Source organism: Pseudorasbora parva, chromosome 22, assembly GCF_024679245.1.
Source record: "Pseudorasbora parva isolate DD20220531a chromosome 22, ASM2467924v1, whole genome shotgun sequence".
Taxonomy (NCBI): Eukaryota; Metazoa; Chordata; class Actinopteri; order Cypriniformes; family Gobionidae; genus Pseudorasbora; species Pseudorasbora parva.
In genome coordinates, this window is record NC_090193.1 from 40,548,834 (window position 1) to 40,567,286 (window position 18,453).

Sequence of the window (18,453 nt, forward strand, 5' to 3'; positions counted from 1 at the left end):
GTGTGTGTGTGTGTGTGTGTGTGTGTGTGTTTGTTGGTGTAGGTTTGGCAGCAGTGTAGGGGGATAATATATACGGTTTGTACAGTATAAAAACCATTAAGCCTATGGAATGTCCCCACATTTTACAAAAACAAACGTGTGTGTGTGTGTGTGTGTGTGCGTTTCCAAATTCCCATCACTAATTACAGACAACGGTCAGCGAGTGTGTGTGTGTGTGTGTGTGTGTGTGTGTGTGTGTGTGTGTGTGTGTGTGTGTGTGTTTCCAAATTCCCATCACTAATTACAGACGCCGGCAGCGTGTGTGTGTGTGTGTGTGTGTGTGTGTGCGTTTCCAAATTCCCATCACTAATTACAGACGCCGGTCAGCGAGTGTGTGTGAGTGTGTGTGAGGGTCAGCGCTCCCCGTTACCCAGAATGCACTGGTGCTTCCAGTAAAGCAGATTAAACTGATGGCATTGGTTTGGGCAGCAGATGAAAGAGACGTTAACAAACCTGTCGTCACGTCAGAGCCAAAGTACACGAGAGCAGCAGGGAAGAGATTCGCCTGAGAGAGAGATGAACACACACACACACACACACACACACACACACACACACACACACACACACACACACACACACACACACACACACACACACACACACTGGTCAGTTGTGTGTCTGTGGTCTCTGTGCTGATTTCTATTCTTAGAGCTCTTTGAACAGGAAACAATGAACGGCCCGAGGGGTGTCTGTCCTCAGAGACGCTCGTGTGTGTGTGTGTGTGTGTGTGTGTGTGTGTGTGTAAAACATTCCTTCCATTACATGAGGGAAAGTGAGCGAGAACATGCCGTTGTGGCTCTTAAAGACCTGAGAGACAAACACAGACGGACAGAGGCTACACAAGGACAGCAGTGACCTCTGACCTCTGGAGCGAGTCATCACTAGATCACATCAGATCTTCACTGGACATACACACACACACACACAGTCTCACCTGGAAAAGTGTCACATTTGGATCATCGAGGATGGTCTTGGGTGGCGCAACAACTAGAGAGTAAAAATATACAGATCAAACACAACATGAGTTTGTGTGTGTGTGTGTGTGTGTGTGTGTGTGTGTGTGAGTGAGAGAGTGTCTCTGTGATTCCGTGAGTGTAAGTGTCTGATTCTGTGTGTGTGTGCGTGTGTATGTGTGTGTTTCTGTGTGTGTATGCGTGTGTGTGTATGTGATTCTGTGTTTCTGTGTGTGTATGCGTGTGTGTGTATGCGTGTGTGTGTGTGTGCGTGTGTGTGTGTTAATCCTTACACAGGTAAAACTGCAGGTGTTGTTCCTGTAGGTGAGATCTGATGAAACTTCTGATGTGTGTGTGTGTGTGTGTGAGACTGAGATTCTGTGTGTGTGTGTGTGTGTGTGTGTGAGACTGAGATTATGTGTGTGTGTGTGTGTGTGTGTGTGTGTGTGAGACTGAGATTCTGTGTGTGTGTGTGTGTGTGTGTGTGTGTGTGTGTGAGACTGAGATTCTGTGTGTGTGTGTGTGTGTGTGTGAGACTGAGATTCTGTGTGTGTGTGTGTGTGTGTGTGAGAGACTGAGATTCTGTGTGTGTGTGTGTGTGTGTGTGTGTGACTGAGATTCTGCGTGTGTGTGTGTGTGTGTGTTAATCCTCACACAGGTAAAACTGCAGGTGTTGGTCCTGTAGGTGAGATCTGATGAAACTTCTCAGAGCAGAAACTGGAAAACACACAAACATCAAGAAATGAACAAAAATAATAAAATGAAAAAAATATTTTTTATACATAAAATAAACAAACACACACACACACTCACACAGTCCAGTCTGACCTGTTTCTAGAGGCCTGAAGAATCCCTGAAGAACCTGCCGGTCTGGAAACTGGACCCTCAGCGCCACCTGATGATGAAACAGTCACATGACCAGCACTGGGCAGACCACACACACGCACACACACACACACTGACCGACCTTCGGATACCGGTCCAGCTTCTCCTTCATCTGAGACTCTCGGAGAGATTTCGTCATGAGAGGAGCTTCTTCAAACGCCCGCCTGAAACACGAGAGACGCTTTCATAATCAACTCAATTCATACCGATCAGGCATAACATTATGACCTAATATTGTGTTGGTCCCCCTGAAGGTGTGCTGTGGGATCTGTCACCAAGATGTTAGCAGCAGATCCTTTAAGTCCTGTAAGTTGTGAGGTGAGGCCACTTGTTTGTTCAGCTCATCCCACAGATGCTCGATTGGATTGAGATCTGGGGAATCTGGAGGCCGAGTCGACGCCTCAAACTGGTTGTTGTGCTCCTCAAACCATTCCTGAAGCATTTGTGCTTTGTGTCAGGAGCATTATCCTGCTGGAAGAGCCACAGCCACCAGAATACCGTTTCCATCAAAGGCTGAACATGGTCTCAGCAATGCTTAGGTAGGTGGAGCGTGTCAAAGTAACATCCACATGGATGGAGGACCCAAGGTTGGTGCTTTCGGTAGGGTCAGAGGTCACCCTGACTGGTCCATACGCCTCAAACTGAGCTGCTCTGTGTATTCTGACAGCTTTCTATCAGAACCAGCATTAACTTCTGGAGCAGTTTGAGCTCCAGTAGCTCGTCTGTTTGATCGGACCCCACGGGCCAGCCTTCGCTCCCCACGGTCATCAATGAGCCTTGGCCGCCCATGACCCTGTGGCCGGTTCTCCACTGGTCCTTCCTTGGAGCACTTTTGATAGATACTGACCACTGCAGACCGGGAACAGCCCACAAGAGCTGCAGTTTTGGAGATGCTCTGACCCAGTCGTCTAGCCGTCACAATCTGGCCTTTGTATTGAAAATTATTGTCTTGTTTTGGGGAAAAATAACTCAAAATGAAGAGAGTTTTTGCTTAAAATAAGATAAATAATCTGCCAATGGGGTGAGAGAAATAATCTTAACTCAAACAGAAAACAAGATTATTTTTCTCACCCCATTGGCAGATTATTTATCTTATTTTAAGCAAAAACTCTCTTCATTTTGAGTTATTTTCCCCAAAACAAGACAATTAGTTTTACTCGTCTAGTAAATATTTCTTAATGTAAGAATTTTTAGATATTTGGACTCAAAACAAGACAAAAATACTGAGTAAGAAGAGCATTGTTTGCAGTGTGAGCTTCTGCCATAAAAACAGACTCAGTTAAATGAAGTTAATATTTGTAAATGAGTAGTTTTATATTTGTCCATTTTTAATTAGATGATGCTGTCTGCAATGCCTCATGGGATTGTAGTTCTTTCCCTCACTAAAGCCCTTGAGGTCACGGTCTCGTCTTTCTGTCAGATTTTTTCACTTTAAATCAAAGTCTGTTGTGATTGAGTCGGTTCGTGGCTTATGACTCATTAGAAAAGCTCTTTTTAAATCCTTGAGGTAAATGCGCTCTCACCGCTCGCTCTTCAGCTGGGCGAATCTCTTCCGAATGTCGTCCACGGTGACCTCAAAGAACTCGTCGGGAAGTTCGCCGTCGTCATGGCGACGGGCTCCGGAGTCCAGATGGAAGACCAGCGGCTCCCTGTCGATCGGCTGGACGGACACAATAAACGAGCCGAACACTGACATTACTGCCATAAAGAAATATGCAAAACGCGTTGAAAACAGCCACGCCCACTGATTAACATATCATTTGCATAAAAATTAATATGAAACGTTAATTCTGTTTTTATTTGTATAATTTCATTCATTTGAATTATATTAAATCTGTTTGTTTATATTTAGTGCATATTTTTAATAACAAAGACAATATAAAAATAAACTGAATACATAATATAAAAAATATTAGCCGCGTTTCCATTACCCTTCAAAATGCGCAAATTGAAATTGCGATTTGAAAATACGCCCAATGGAAACGCGGCAATTTCGCAAAAACTCCCATATATCGCAAAAAAGTTTTTACGCTCTCATGAGGTGGTTCTTCAGGCGATTCGAAAAAGGACATTTTCGCAAAACTGCAATGGAAACGTTTTTTCCGCGTTTACAGGTCACCTGCTGCGGTGACGCATTGCTGCAACATAGGGCCTATATGTTATATTTTCCACTCAATTGTGTCGTAATAACAAGATCATGTAGTTAAAAGGACATATATTTTCTCCTAATAAGGACTACAGGCTATATATGCTGTAATTAAGACATATATTCAAGAAATATTAAAACAGAAAGAGCTAGGCTATAGTTTCAGCCTTACTCAAAGGCCGAGGAAACAGGCCAGCTACGCACGTCAATCCATTCCAGACGATCTTAGTCTGCTTCTTATCTAATAAACAGGCAATTCATTGATGAAACATCGATCAAAATAAAAATACAATTTATACAAAACTAAATCTTTTTTTTAAGAAAGACTTTCTAGAAAATAAAACTCGAAGTGATCAAAATCATGTGACTCCCCATATCTCAAACATATTACGATTCCTACTCATGCTGCTCACTTTTCATAATCAACATATAAATTAAAATAATAATATTACAGGCTAATGTTTAGGCCTAAACGCAGCCCTTTTAGTTTCGTAGTTAGGCTGTTTTCTTTAACCCACGGCCGATAAAAGCGCTGACGGTCTCATTTTTTCCTTCTTCCTTTAAGAGAGATGAAACAATTTACAATACTCTTGTCATTTTTAGCTCTACAGAACATACAGACATCATTATAAACTATAAACGGTCTACTTTTATTTGTGGACTCAGGGAACTAATTATTTTGCATGCACTCACTCCTAACGCGGTCTTCATTTCAAAAAAATTATTTCGTTTATTAAATGCCATTTTTTCTTTTCCAAAGCATTTCTAAATTCAGTTCATATGCCAAACAAACGAAATATCAGCCAAAATAACAAAAGTGGTAAAAATAGAAAATAAAAAAAACATTTGAGTTAACATGCAAATTCAAACATTTCGCTCTTCTCTAAATGCGTCAACCTGCCGCGCGTAAACGTCGGTCATTCTTCACAGATGACGGTTCGGTTTGGAGAGAAGACGAGACGGAGTTCTTTATTAAACTCATAAAAGACAATATAGGATTACAGTAATACTGGATTCTAAACACAGAAATGCTACATTATCATGAAGACCTTGAAGCAGATCTGACACACACACACACACACACACACACACACACACACACACACACACACACACACACACACACACCTCATATCCGTGCTGCTTTAGTAACCTAAGGGCCTTTCCTTGCCATTAATGCTGGGATAACACACACGTCTCCTTCCCATAATAATAATGGCTAGTGTGGTGGATGGGATGTACAAACCTACCGAGTGCGATCGTTCTGGACTGACCTATCGCGAGAGGAAAGTAATATGTTTTAGTCGCATAACTGCAGCTATGGAAACGCTGTCATTTCGCAACAGTTTTTATCGACATTTAAGAAATATCGCAAAGTTTTTCGCAAATCTGTAACGGAAACGCAGCTACTGTTATTATGAAACAAAATGACTCAAATATTAGAGTAAGGTTTAGGTCATATCAATCAGCGATGATTAATACATTAAACGGATATAAATCATAAGGGTCTGATGCGCTGATGCCATCTGTAAAATGGGAATATAATGAGGATGCGAGTGTGTGGAGTGTGTGTTTACCTCCAGATATTCGACCGCTTCCACTTCATCCCTCGGGGCCTGTTTGGCACTGACTGATCTCTAAAACACACAAAGAACACACTCCAGCTTCAGAGAGATCTGTGTGTGTGTGTGTCTGTGTGTGTATGAGTGTGAGTGTGCGTGTTCATGAGTGTGTGTGTATGTGTGTGTGTGTAAAAGTGAGTGTGGGTGTTCATGAGTGAGTGAGTGAGTGAGTGTGTGTGTGTTTGTGTGAGTGTTTGTGTGTGTAAGAGTGTGAGTGTGCGTGTTCATGAGTGAGTGTGTGTGTGTGTGTGTGAGTGTGGGTGTTCATGAGTGTGTGTGTGTGTGTGTGTGTGTAAGAGTTTGTGTGTAAGAGTGTGAGTGTGTGTGTGAGTTTGTGTGTGTAAGAGTGTGCATGTTCATGAGTGTGTGTGTGTGTGTGAGTTTGTGTGTGAGAGTTTTTTGTGTGTAAGATTGTGAGTGTGCATGTTCATGAGTGAGTGAGTGTGTGTGTGTGTGTGTGTGTGTGTGTGTGTGTGTGTGTATGAGTGAGCGTGTGTGTGTTCGTGAGAGTATGTGTGTGTGTGTGTGTGTGTGTGAGAGAGAGTGTGTTTGTTCGTGAGTGTGAGTGAGTGTGAGAGAGTGTGTGTGTGTGTGTGAGAGTGTGTGTGTGTGAGAGAGTATGTGTGTTCGTGAGAGTGTGCGTGTGTGTGTGTGTGTGTGCGTGTGTGTGTGTGAGAGAGTATGTGTGTTCGTGAGAGTGTGCGTGTGTGTGTGTGTGTGTGTGTAAGTGAGTGAGTGAGTGTGAATATATAGTAAAGTGTGATTTATTCCTGTGATCAGAGCTGAGTTTATCATCATTACTCCAGTCTTCAGTCACATGACCCTTCACTAATCACTCTCATCTGATGATCTGATGATCAACACACACTTATGATTATTATCAGAGATGAACATGTGTTTAGTACCTTGATTTCATGGCTGGGTTTGGGTTTTTTGGCTTTGGGAGGGCTGGCGGACACACATGGCGACCATGAGGTGGAGCTCTTCAGTCCAGCAGGTCCTCCCAAACGCTGACCACTTCCTGTGAATGGCACAAAGTCAGTGGGCGGGGCTGAGGGGGCGGAGCCAGTGGTGGGGGCGGGGCCGGGGCCACTACAATTTTGGGACGTCCCCGGCCGCTCGTCGTCCTCTTCAACTGCTCGAGTTTTGGGCCGCACCACTCGATCCCGGCTCGGGTTTGGCTCCTCCTCTTCCTGTTTGACAGGGTGAGGGGTCAAAGGGGCGGCGACCTCAGTGGGCGGAGCTGGGGTTTTAATGGGAACAGGGGCTGATGGTTTTGGAGGAGGTGGCTGTGATATGGTCGTCTTGGCGACAGCATCCGTTGGCGTGGCAACCGCATCCGTTGCCGTGGCGACTGCATCCACTGCCGCACCAGAACATGAGGAGCTGGAGCCTTTCAGCACATATCTAATGCACAGAAACATCGGTAACACTTTACGATAAGGTTCATGAGTTAACATGAACTAATGATGAACTGCACTCATAAAGCATTTATGGTAACACTTTATTCTAAGGTTCACTTTAGCACTATTCGACAGGATTAGTTTTATCTAGAGTCCTCTGTGATTTAGACATTACTCCACATCTGAGTTATACGGCGCATTCGCACGAGATTAGCAAAGCCTGTGATTTTGCTAAAACAACCCAACTACTGGGTTAAAACAACCCAACCGCTAGGCTAAAACAACCCAACCACTGAGTTAAAACAACCCAACTACTGGGTTAAAACAACCCAACCGCTAGGCTAAAACAACCCAACCACTGAGTTAAAACAACCCAATCGCTAGGCTAAAACAACCCAACAGCTAGTCTAAAACAACCCAACAGCTAGTCTAAAACAACTCAACCACTGGGCTAAAACAACCCAATCGCTAGGCTAAAACAACCCAACAGCTAGTCTAAAACAACCCAACCACTGGGCTAAAACAACCCAATCGCTGGGCTAAAACAACCGAACCACTGGGCTAAAACAACCCAACCACTGGGCTAAAACAACCCAATCGCTGGGCTAAAACAACCGAACCACTGGGCTAAAACAATCCAATCGCTGGGCTAAAACAACCCAATCGCTAGGCTAAAACAACCCAACAGCTAGTCTAAAACAACCGAACCACTGGGCTAAAACAACCCAACCACTGGGCTAAAACAACCCAATCGCTGGGCTAAAACAACCCAATTGCTAGGCTAAAACAACCCAACTACTGGGTTAAAACAACTCAATCGCTGGGCTAAAACAACCCAACCACTGGGCTAAAAAAAACCAACCACTGGGCTAAAACAATCCAACCACTGGGCTAAAATAACCCAATCGGTGGGCTAAAACAACCCAATCCCTGGGCTAAAACAACCCAATCACTGAACTAAAACAACCCAATCGCTGGGCTAAAACAACCCAACCACTGGGCTAAAAAAACCCAACCACTGGGCTAAAACAATCCAACCACTGGGCTAAAACAACCCAATCGGTGGGCTAAAACAACCCAATCCCTGGGCTAAAAAAAACCAACCACTGGGCTAAAACAACCCAATCGCTGGGCTAAAACAACCCAACCACTGGGCTAAAAAAAACCAACCACTGGGCTAAAACAATCCAACCACTGGGCTAAAACAACCCAATCGGTGGGCTAAAACAACCCAATCCCTGGGCTAAAACAACCCATATATTATATATATATATATATATATATATATATATATATATATATATATATATAACACGGGACTAATATCATCACTAATTTTCAGGGGAATTTTTATTATATAAATGACAGACATGGCCGATTCGCACGGGATTAAGATCACAGACATTCTCTGCCATTATTACAAATCACCAGAGGTCCAGATAACACTAATGCTGTGCGAATACGGCTTTATTAACTATTAAATAGTTGCTTATTAGCAGGGCCAGACGAAATCTGAGGAATTATTTTGTGATTTCTGCGCAGAATTTTTTGAAAAATCTGGTTTTAAATGTGTTAAAAAGATCTAAAAATATAGAAACTGAAAGCATTACAAATAAAATATTAACTTCTTAACTTTTATTTAAGGTTTGCAACACAAATCTAAATATAATTTATTTTTAAACAAAGCTTGATCTCTCTTATTGCAGACTACATCCGCTAAAAGACAGAGTAAATATTGATTTATCAATTGTATTGTAGATAAATTATTAAATAAACAATTTCATATCATTCAACAATAAAGCAAAAATAAATAAATGCCTACTGAAGCAGATAAATGAACTATTTTTAAAGCTATAAATAAGTACTTTTTGTAGAAAAGTGATTTTCTTTAACTCCTCCGTGGTCAGTTTTATATTAGACATTTTAAAATATCACTCTCTCACAAAAAAATAAAATAAATCACATCAATAAGCGCAGCATACAACCTCTCAAAATAACACTGTGTGCTTCTCAAATAACGGACTTAACAATCTGCGGAAATCTGCGAAATTTTCTGCAAAATACTGCGCACGCAGACTCAATGTGGGCCTTCTTATGATCATGCATATCACTAGGATATATTGTCTGTTTATTAGCACTTATAAAGCTCATATTAATGCCTTATTCTGCATCCCTTAATCCGACACAATACCTAAACTTAACCACTACAAAAACTACCTTACTAACTATTAATAAGCAGTAAATCAGGAGATTATTGAGGCAGAAGTCGGAGTTAATAGTGAATGAGTGTTCCTCATACTGAAGTGTTACCGCATTATCTTTGCTAATGTTGATTTCAGCGTTTACTAATGCATTATTAAAGTCTTGTTAGCATTAGTTAATGCGCTGTGAACTAACATGAACAAACCATGAACAGCTGGATTTATATTAACTAACGTTAACAATGATTAACTGATGCTGAGCAGAGGGGTTGTTCATGGTTAGTTCATGTTAACTAATGCATTTACTAATGTTAACTAACACAACCTTATTGTAAAGTGTTACCGAAACATCATCATGAATCAGACAGGATGTGACATCAGCACTGAGAGCTCACCGTATGATGGCACTTCCTCCCGTGAGGCCCAGAGACTTTAGAGTCGTGTTCTTCAGTGCTTCCTCACCGCTGACCTGAGCAAGAACACACACACACACACACACACACACACACACACACACACACACACACACACACACACACACCAAACAGGGTTTACTACTTTCTGTTTAATTACACAATGCTGTGATCCGTCTGGTGCGTCTCATCCAGTGTTGGACAAACTACACAACTCTATTACTTGAGTAAAAGTAACAGCACTGCTGGTCTAATATTACTCCGTTACTAGTGAAAGTTAAAAGTACTTCAGTATCAAAAGTAAATGTCCTTCTTTATGTCGCCGCATTATTGTATTATAGTTGTATAAATGCACATTATGCCATCATGGTTTAAGCCAGTCAGTGACGCTCCATCTGACACACTAGCAGACGACTAACTTAAACTCATTTAAATACCAGCTCTGGTCTTATCATCATCAAAACATGGACGTGACTGGAGAAGGTGAAATGATCCTGGGGAAAATAGTCACACTTGTATTATTCGTGCATTACAGCTTTTTTTAATGTGTATTTTGAGACTCTTAATCCATCTGCAAAAAATTTTTTCCTGAACTAAAAACTATGGATTCTTTTTTTTTTTCTATGTTTATGTACGGCTTCCGGGTCAAAACTGACCCAAATTCAACAGGAGAGTTAAAGGATTCGTTCACTTTATTAATAAACTTGAATGAATAAGACGATGAATAAAGGTCTTATCTAGACAAACCATCGCTCATTTAAACAAGAAATAAAGCAGTTTAAGTTTTATAAGCACAAACGCTGGCCTTGCTTTTCAGCGTAATTGCGTATCACGTGGCCTCACGAACGCGCATCACAGAACAGAGCAAGGCCAGCATTTGTGCTTATTAAACTTAAACTGCTTTATTTCTTGTTTAAATGAGCGATGGTTTGTCTAGATAAGACCTTTATTCATCGTCTGCTGTCGTTTAAAGCCCTCTGAAGCGTCACTGAAACTGTCATTCGGCCCGTGAGCCGTTTGAGGCCCACTGAAGTTCATTATATGGAGAAAAATCCTGGAATGTTTTCATCAAAAACCTTCATTTCTTTTCCACTGAAGAAAGAAAGACATGGACATCTGGGATGACATGAGGATGAGGAAACTATCAGCAGAAGTTTATTTAAAAGTGAACGAATCCTTTTAGAAGAGAAGTAACATACGATAATTAAAGGCCCGTTTACATCAACAACTATACCAGCGCACAATATCGCTCTGTTTATAATAAACGCATGTTGCTGGATTCTGATTAGCTGTCAATATTTTTAACATTCATCAGCTAGAAAAACGTCATTCTGAAAAACTGATTCCAGCGGTTCCCAAACTTTTTTACCTGCGCACCCCCTTCTATGTCCCGAACGGGCTCGCGCACCCCCAATACCCACTTAAAAAAATAAATAAATAAATAAATAAATAAATAAATAAATAAATAAATAAAAGCTTTGTTTTATCACCATATAAAGACTGTTTAATCATGGGCAAATAACCAGAACACGAATGACAATAACAACATCAAAAAAGTTTCAATATAATGCAACAAAGCTACGCACAAGCTTCCACTTTAAGAGGATGTGACAGACACAGGCTCAGTAACAGAAAGCACGGTTATTTTCAGCCGCATAAAATAAGCATTGCAGCAATAGGCCGCCGAGATAACGGAGCCGAGCAAAGGGAGTGCTTTCAATGAATTCTTATGAAAGTTAAGCTTCCATATACATAAACTGAAACCGCACCAGTGCGCGCACACCGTGAATGACAGCTCGTCAGTAAATGCGCGCTCTTTGCGGCCAAGCAGATTTTAGTTTCAGTTTTGAATTAGTACCGATTCGGGGGCGGGTTGCTTGAACTGTGGGTTCATTAGCCTATTATCTTAATGAAAAACACAACAACACATAATGATAAACTCACTTACTTTTACATTTCACTTTGAAACCAAATCTTCCGAGATCATTTTGTCTTTTTTTTTTAATTATTCTATGGAAAATCCCATTTAAAAAAAAAACGCCATTACATTTTTCCTCTTGCGCACCCCCTGGAGGCGGCTCGCGTACCCCTGGGGGTGCGCGCACCACACTTTGGGAATCCCTGATTTAGAAGAACGTCTATATCTTTATGATTATAGCTATCTCTGGTGTGAACGGGCCTTAAATGAGGAGATTATGATTGGGTGTTGAATCCGTCGGTCTCACCTCGTCTCTCATGTAAACACACACCGGTGTGTGTCCAGACGCCTCCAGATCAGACGTCCTGAGAAGAGGAAAACGATCAAAACATCGGTCAGGAAGAGGACACACACACACACACACACACACACACACTGTGCGTCTGCTGGATGACAACACAAACACACAAACAAATGCTCTTCTTATTATAGAGAATATAAATATAAGAATATCAATTTTCTTAAATCAAGATGCATTTACTAGATAAGTAAAATTACTTACTTAAAAATAGTTATTTTCCCTTGTTTTCTGGGGAAAAGTAAGTGAGTTTTTGCTTAAAACAGGCAAAATGATCTGCCAATGGGGTGAGGAAAATAATCTTGTTTCTTGTTTCCGTCTCAATCAGAAATAAGATTATTTTTCTCAACCCATTGGCAGATCATTTTGCCTGTTTTAAGCAAAAACTCTTACTTTTGATTTGATTTTTAAGAAAACAAGAAAAAATATCTCATGTCGTTTTACTGATCTAGTAAATGCATCTTGATTTAAGAATATTTAGATATTTAGACTGGAAACAAGACATATGACTGCAAAAAATGCTCCTTTTTGGTTAGTAATTCTAACATTAGACTGTGTTCCTGGAGGGTTTCTGGGCTTTTTAAGACTCTATAAAAAGAAAATATAAGGAATAAACTGAAGCGAACACCACATCAATATGATCTCTAAATGTAAATGAGTGTATTAGTGACACTTCAGTACAATTTCCAACTGATCTTCATCACTTCTTCATTACTTTGACAAAAAACAGCTTAAAGGTTTTGCGATGAGAAATCTTGTGAAATGATTTTATGATTAAAACAGGAGCAAATCTCTGCCGATGTGCTCGTAATCATCAGCTTCATTAACCACTTCAGCACATTTTGAATAATTATGACGTATGCAAATTTGGACCCAAACGTGGGGCGCAGAGCTGAAGTGGTTACATAGAAGTAATTTATAAAGATATTTGCTCTCGTTTTAAGCTCAAACTCTCTTCATTTGTTCAGTTCCTCAAACACAGCCTTGGTTTCTTCATTCTGCGGTGAAGGGGGGATTTTGAAATCCACTGCCGCTTCAATATACCTGTATATATTTATATCCTAATTAACTTTATAATCAAAACTTTAATCAATATTACCTATATTATTATAATGATTCTATCCAGTTATGATTTTGCTTTATGTTTCTTGTTTTCTAAAGTGTGTATTTGGTCTCTGAGGAGTGACTGAGGGTCTGGCCTAGAGATGTGTGATGTGTCACTAAACACTGGCAACAAGGTTGTGTGTTTGGATTTGAGGTATCACACACCCCTAACATGTCAGGAGTGCAGTAACAGCGTTTGCTCACTTAGCCCGGCTTCCAGATATGAAATATGGATTTGTCTTTCATTTAATTTATTATGTTTTATTCCTTTTATATTTTCTTTTACTGAAACACTAAAGACTCAAGATGAATATTGCCTGTACTATTGTGTGTCCCTCTCACTCAAAGAAAGCACATGTTATCAGTATGTTTTGGTAAGAACTGGTTAGAACTGGGGCTTAATCAGCTCCAACCTTGGAGAGACTGTGTATCTGTGTATGTGCGCAATATTCTATGTTACAGATCAGAATGGTGTTCAATGGGCACCCTAAGAGATGTGGTGGACTTGTTGTTCTGGGCAAGCTGGCGCCTGCTCCAGATCTGGAAGGTCACTACGGGCCTAATTCTGGGGTGAAAGCATCAACAAGTGACACGTCAGTGGAAACGTGCATCAGATTAACTGACTCGAGTGGAAATTTACCATGACTGTGCATTGTCTCTGAGCCAATCAGAATCATCCACATTGCAGTAATGACGTGGATAAGACCTTGAAAACAGTATAACTGTTGGGACAATTGTATGTACGATAGGGCGAGGCAACGAGACGGTGAGAGAGGGAGCGCGGCCTACGAACTCCTTGTGAGACTTGAAGCTGGCTTCTGCTTTTGAAACTGCAAACTATTCTTAAGTAAATTTTTCTTTTATTTAATTGCAATCCTGACTCTGTCTTCATTTCTTCACTACTGGTCCTGGGTCATAAGCTGTTAACCCCTAACAGCGGTCATTAATGTGTCCTGATTTAAGGATGTTCAGAGTTTGAGCTGGAAACAGAAATCCTGAGGAAGATCATCACTTCTGCAGCGCATGTGATTTAACGTAAGGCCTTATGAAATCTGCTTTAATTATTAAATGTGACTCTCGTTGATCTTCTGAACACAAATAAAGATATTTGTAATGAAATGGACAGATTTCTGTCCTCCATTGACAGGCTAAGCAACTTCAGAAAGCTCATAAAGAGAGACGGATCCGTACGGATGGAGCGGATTATTCCAGATGTTCTGAAGAGACTCCGTGGCTTTACATGAGGAAGGCAAGTCTGACGGGTTTGAGCAACATTAGGCCGAGGAAATTACCCCAAGATTTTATGGAGAACTGGCCCTTTAAGAGTCTGACCGACTTGATTTATTCATACAAAATCTGACCTATCCCGTGACATTATACAGTAAGTTACATTTTTATTAATGTTTTTTGCAATTCCGCCCATCGCATAAATTATAGAGCCCTAATTTAATGTCATGATATTGAATTTAAGACTTTCAACTCCATTTTCAGACCTTAATTTGTCTTTTTTTAAGACCCGCAAAACCCCAGATTGGACTCCTGTACGGTTTTTCTGACCCATATTCACTTTCCATGCAGTTGTTTTTGGGAAAGAGAGCAGAGAGGAAATCAGTGGTTGTGTGCGAGCAGGGGGCGTGGTCTGTGGTGAAGGGGCGTGGCCTGTTGTGGGAGTGGGAGGAGCCTGTGATAGCAGTTTAAAGAGCTTGGCACTGAGAGCTCATATAACGCGCTTCACACGATCTGGTTGCATTTAAAAACCTCAGCAGGAGGAATGCGCTTTAGAAAGCACACACACACACACACACAAACACACACACACAGAAGGACACACACCTGGTTTGGGGAAAGTGGTTCAGTAGATCCCATAACGTCTGTCCGCTGGAGAAAGAGCCCTGAAGACGAGAGCCGTCCTCCAGCTGAAGGGCGATCCGCACCTGAACCACACACACACACACACACACACACACACACACACACACACACACACACACACACACGGGATGAGCATCACAACATCACAACTGATTAATCAGCATTAGACTAGTAAGACAAGTCTTTTAATGTCTCTTCTGCTCATAACTCCAGTAAAACAGTGAGTGTATTTGTGTGCGTGTGTGTGTGCGTGTGTGTGTGAGTGAGTGAGTGTGAATATATAGTAAAGTGTGATTTATTCCTGTGATCAGAGCTGAGTTTATCATCATTACTCCAGTCTTCAGTCACATGACCCTTCACTAATCACTCTCAGATGAGGATCTGATGATCAACACACACTTATGATTATTATCAGAGATGAGAACTGTGATGCATTTTATAAAACACAAAGTTCAAGTTCAAAAGAACAGCATTTATTAGAAATAGAAACATAAAAGCTTTACTGTCACATTTGATCATTTTAACTGTACTTAATGAATAAAGGTATCAATTTCTTTAAAAAAAAAAAAAAAAGTTGAAAGTTACATAAAACACTGCTAATAGTCATAAACATGTAAGTATATGATGTCTAAGCTGTAATAACCCCCCAAAAATGTTGGCGCTTTTTGATTTTTTTATATAAATTCGTTTGTGAAAGTGTGTAACTCCGGCCCTGTGAGCTCTAGGACCCTGCAGACACTTTGACTATTAGCAGTGTTTTATGTAACTTTAAAGGGTTTCCTGTAAAATGACACCAACATTTTGAACCTAGACCACTGTGTGTGTGTGTGTGTGTGTGTGTGTGTGTGTGTGTGTGTGTGTGTGTGGGAGGCTTTTCCATTTGGGTCGGCCAAATCCAGGCGGAAATCCCCAAAAAAGCCACTGGAGTGTAAGAGGCTAATGTCCTGTTATGTTGTGCCTTGCGAATGTGCTGCAAACCCAATTACCCCACGGGGACAATAAAGTGAACTTCTCCTAAATCATCTGTGAGCTGCACTATAACCTAAAGCGGAGTGTGTTCATGCAGATTATCTGCCATTCTTACAACGCTGAGTAAAGATAAAGGACGGAGCAAGAGATGATAATGTTTACATGCACTGTTATTGATGCAGTTCCCACATGTGCACCGCAATACATTACACACACACACACACACACACACACACACACACACACACACACACACACACACACACACACACACACACACACACACAAGGCCAAACTAAAACACTTCATGAATACACACTGCGCTGTCCGCTCCCGCCGGCTGCCGAGAACACGCCACCATCTCCAGCTTGGCATTATTTGGGAGACTGGAAAACCGCCACTGCAGAGTCAGATCTAGAACACTCCTCTGAAACCTGCAGATCAAGAGACAGAGCTGTCAGACACACACACACACACACACACACACACACACACACACACACACACACACACACACACACACAGTCTCACATACATACACACACACACACACACACACACTCACTCACACATACACACATTCACTCTCTCTCACATACACACACACACACACACACACACACTCTCTCACATACACACACTCACTCACTCACTCTCTCTCACATACACACACACACACACACACACTCTCTCTCTCTCTCTCTCTCTCTCACATACACACACTCACTCACTCACACACACACACTCTCACTCACTCACTCACACACACACACACACTCTCTCTCTCTCTCTCTCTCTCTCTCTCTCTCTCTCTCTCTCTCTCTCTCTCTCACACACACACACACACACACATACACTCACACACAATCTCTCTCTCACACACACACACACACACACACACACACACACACACACATATATATATAATTTCAGTTAAACTCACTTGAGCCCATGATCATCAGGATTAAAGCCGTGCTTTTTACACACATCCTCAAGAACCTGCAGAAACAAACATTTTAATATTTACTCATTAATATTTCTCTCATTATTTAATATTCAAATTTAACTTAACTAAAAAATAATGCATGTTCGCATTATAATGCACTACGCATCGTTGATGTTTTGTTGTGAACATACATAGGGCACTATAAAGTGCGTTACAAATAAAATGCATTATTATTATTATTATTATTACTAGGAAGGCAGCACAAGCTCAGCTGAATAAGAACGTGCTTGATATGAGATCAGCAGTTTAGTGCACTAGCTCTGAGCATCATGATAAACACAAAGGCTGTCTAGGGCACTAGGTAGGCAGCTCACTAGCTCGGATTATGATGGCACACACTGCGCCACGGTGCCCGAAAAATGCCCATAATATGCCCTAGTGCAAATAGTTTAGCCCGAGACGCAGTGCTGTCCCTAGATAGGGAGCTCACTAGATCTGCTGACTCAACACGAGAGCATCTCTATAGGTTGTGCCGGTAAACACACACACACACACACACACACAAGCGATAAGATTCACGAGCATGTAATCGAGCCCGTACCTGTAATAAAGGTGTGTTTGGGGACACTTTGACAGTCTGTCTTCTTCCATTCGGAGTTAGAACTGACACAGCTGAACTGCTCGCCGCCATGACACACTGTGACGTCACGATGTTTGTTTGACAAAACTTTATGCGTTCCTCACACTCGACATGATGTGATATTTCTCCATCCACACACACTCGACATGATGTGATATTTCTCCATCCACACACACTCCCTTCACATGATGTGACTTTTCCAGAGCTGGACAGTAACTCAGCTCATTTACTCGAGTGCTGTACTTAAGTACACTTTTTGAGTATCTCTACTGTACTTGAGTATTATTTGTTTTGTGAAACTTCTGACTTTAACTTCACTCTATCTGAAAGACAAATATCGTCCTCTTTACTCCACTACATTTCTATCAAGGTCCTCGAAGTGGAAAGTCGTTTCTGTCGCAGCTTTGAAAGTCAGTGGATGATTTTTTCCTTCTTTAAAGGGATAGTTCACTTTAAAATGTAAATTCTGTCCTTTACTCACCCTCAAGTTGTTTCAAACCTGTATGAGTTTGAGCTGAACACAAGGGAAGATATTTTGAAGAATGTCAGTAACCAAACAGTTAACTGGAGCCATTGACTCCTATAGTATTTTTTTTTCCTACTATAGAAGTCAATGGCTCCAGTTAACTGTTCGGTTACTGACATTCTTCAAAATATCTTCCCTTGTGTTCAGCTCAAACTCATACAGGTTTGAAACAACTTGAGAGAGAGTAAAGGATGACAATTTTCATTTTAAAGTGAACTATCCCTTTAAAAAAGTTTTTTTGTTGTTGTTGTTGTTGCAGTCTATCAGTCATGTAGTTTCCCAACTTTTTTTTTGAACACTGATCAGTTTATAGCGAAATGGAAGAAGACGGTTCCTTGGCCCAGTGTGTGCACCCATAGCCATACTTTAAAAGTATGTTTCAGTTTTAAAAAAATTAAAGATTAGTTTAGTTGGCATACACTTGATGCATGTCTTATAAAATGTTACAAAAATGT

General features: G+C 41.1%; 1 protein-coding gene across 1 annotated transcript in view; it reads right to left on the bottom strand.

Annotated features, from left to right (window-relative positions):
- Positions 1 to 17,561, bottom strand: part of aspscr1 (ASPSCR1 tether for SLC2A4, UBX domain containing) — a 21,067-nt gene extending 3,506 nt beyond the window's left edge. The window contains exons 1-14 of the mRNA XM_067432240.1: positions 17,434 to 17,561; positions 16,830 to 16,885; positions 16,206 to 16,320; positions 14,879 to 14,979; positions 11,891 to 11,948; positions 9,648 to 9,721; positions 6,554 to 7,055; positions 5,604 to 5,663; positions 3,404 to 3,540; positions 1,963 to 2,044; positions 1,824 to 1,890; positions 1,650 to 1,712; positions 977 to 1,029; positions 493 to 544 (exon numbers count right to left, since the gene is read on the bottom strand). Of these exons, the coding sequence (XP_067288341.1) occupies positions 493 to 544; positions 977 to 1,029; positions 1,650 to 1,712; positions 1,824 to 1,890; positions 1,963 to 2,044; positions 3,404 to 3,540; positions 5,604 to 5,663; positions 6,554 to 7,055; positions 9,648 to 9,721; positions 11,891 to 11,948; positions 14,879 to 14,979; positions 16,206 to 16,320; positions 16,830 to 16,885; positions 17,434 to 17,523 (1,510 nt within the window). The 5' untranslated portion in view covers positions 17,524 to 17,561. The remainder of the gene's footprint in view (positions 1 to 492; positions 545 to 976; positions 1,030 to 1,649; positions 1,713 to 1,823; positions 1,891 to 1,962; positions 2,045 to 3,403; positions 3,541 to 5,603; positions 5,664 to 6,553; positions 7,056 to 9,647; positions 9,722 to 11,890; positions 11,949 to 14,878; positions 14,980 to 16,205; positions 16,321 to 16,829; positions 16,886 to 17,433) is intronic.
- Positions 17,562 to 18,453: the final 892 nt, after the last annotated feature.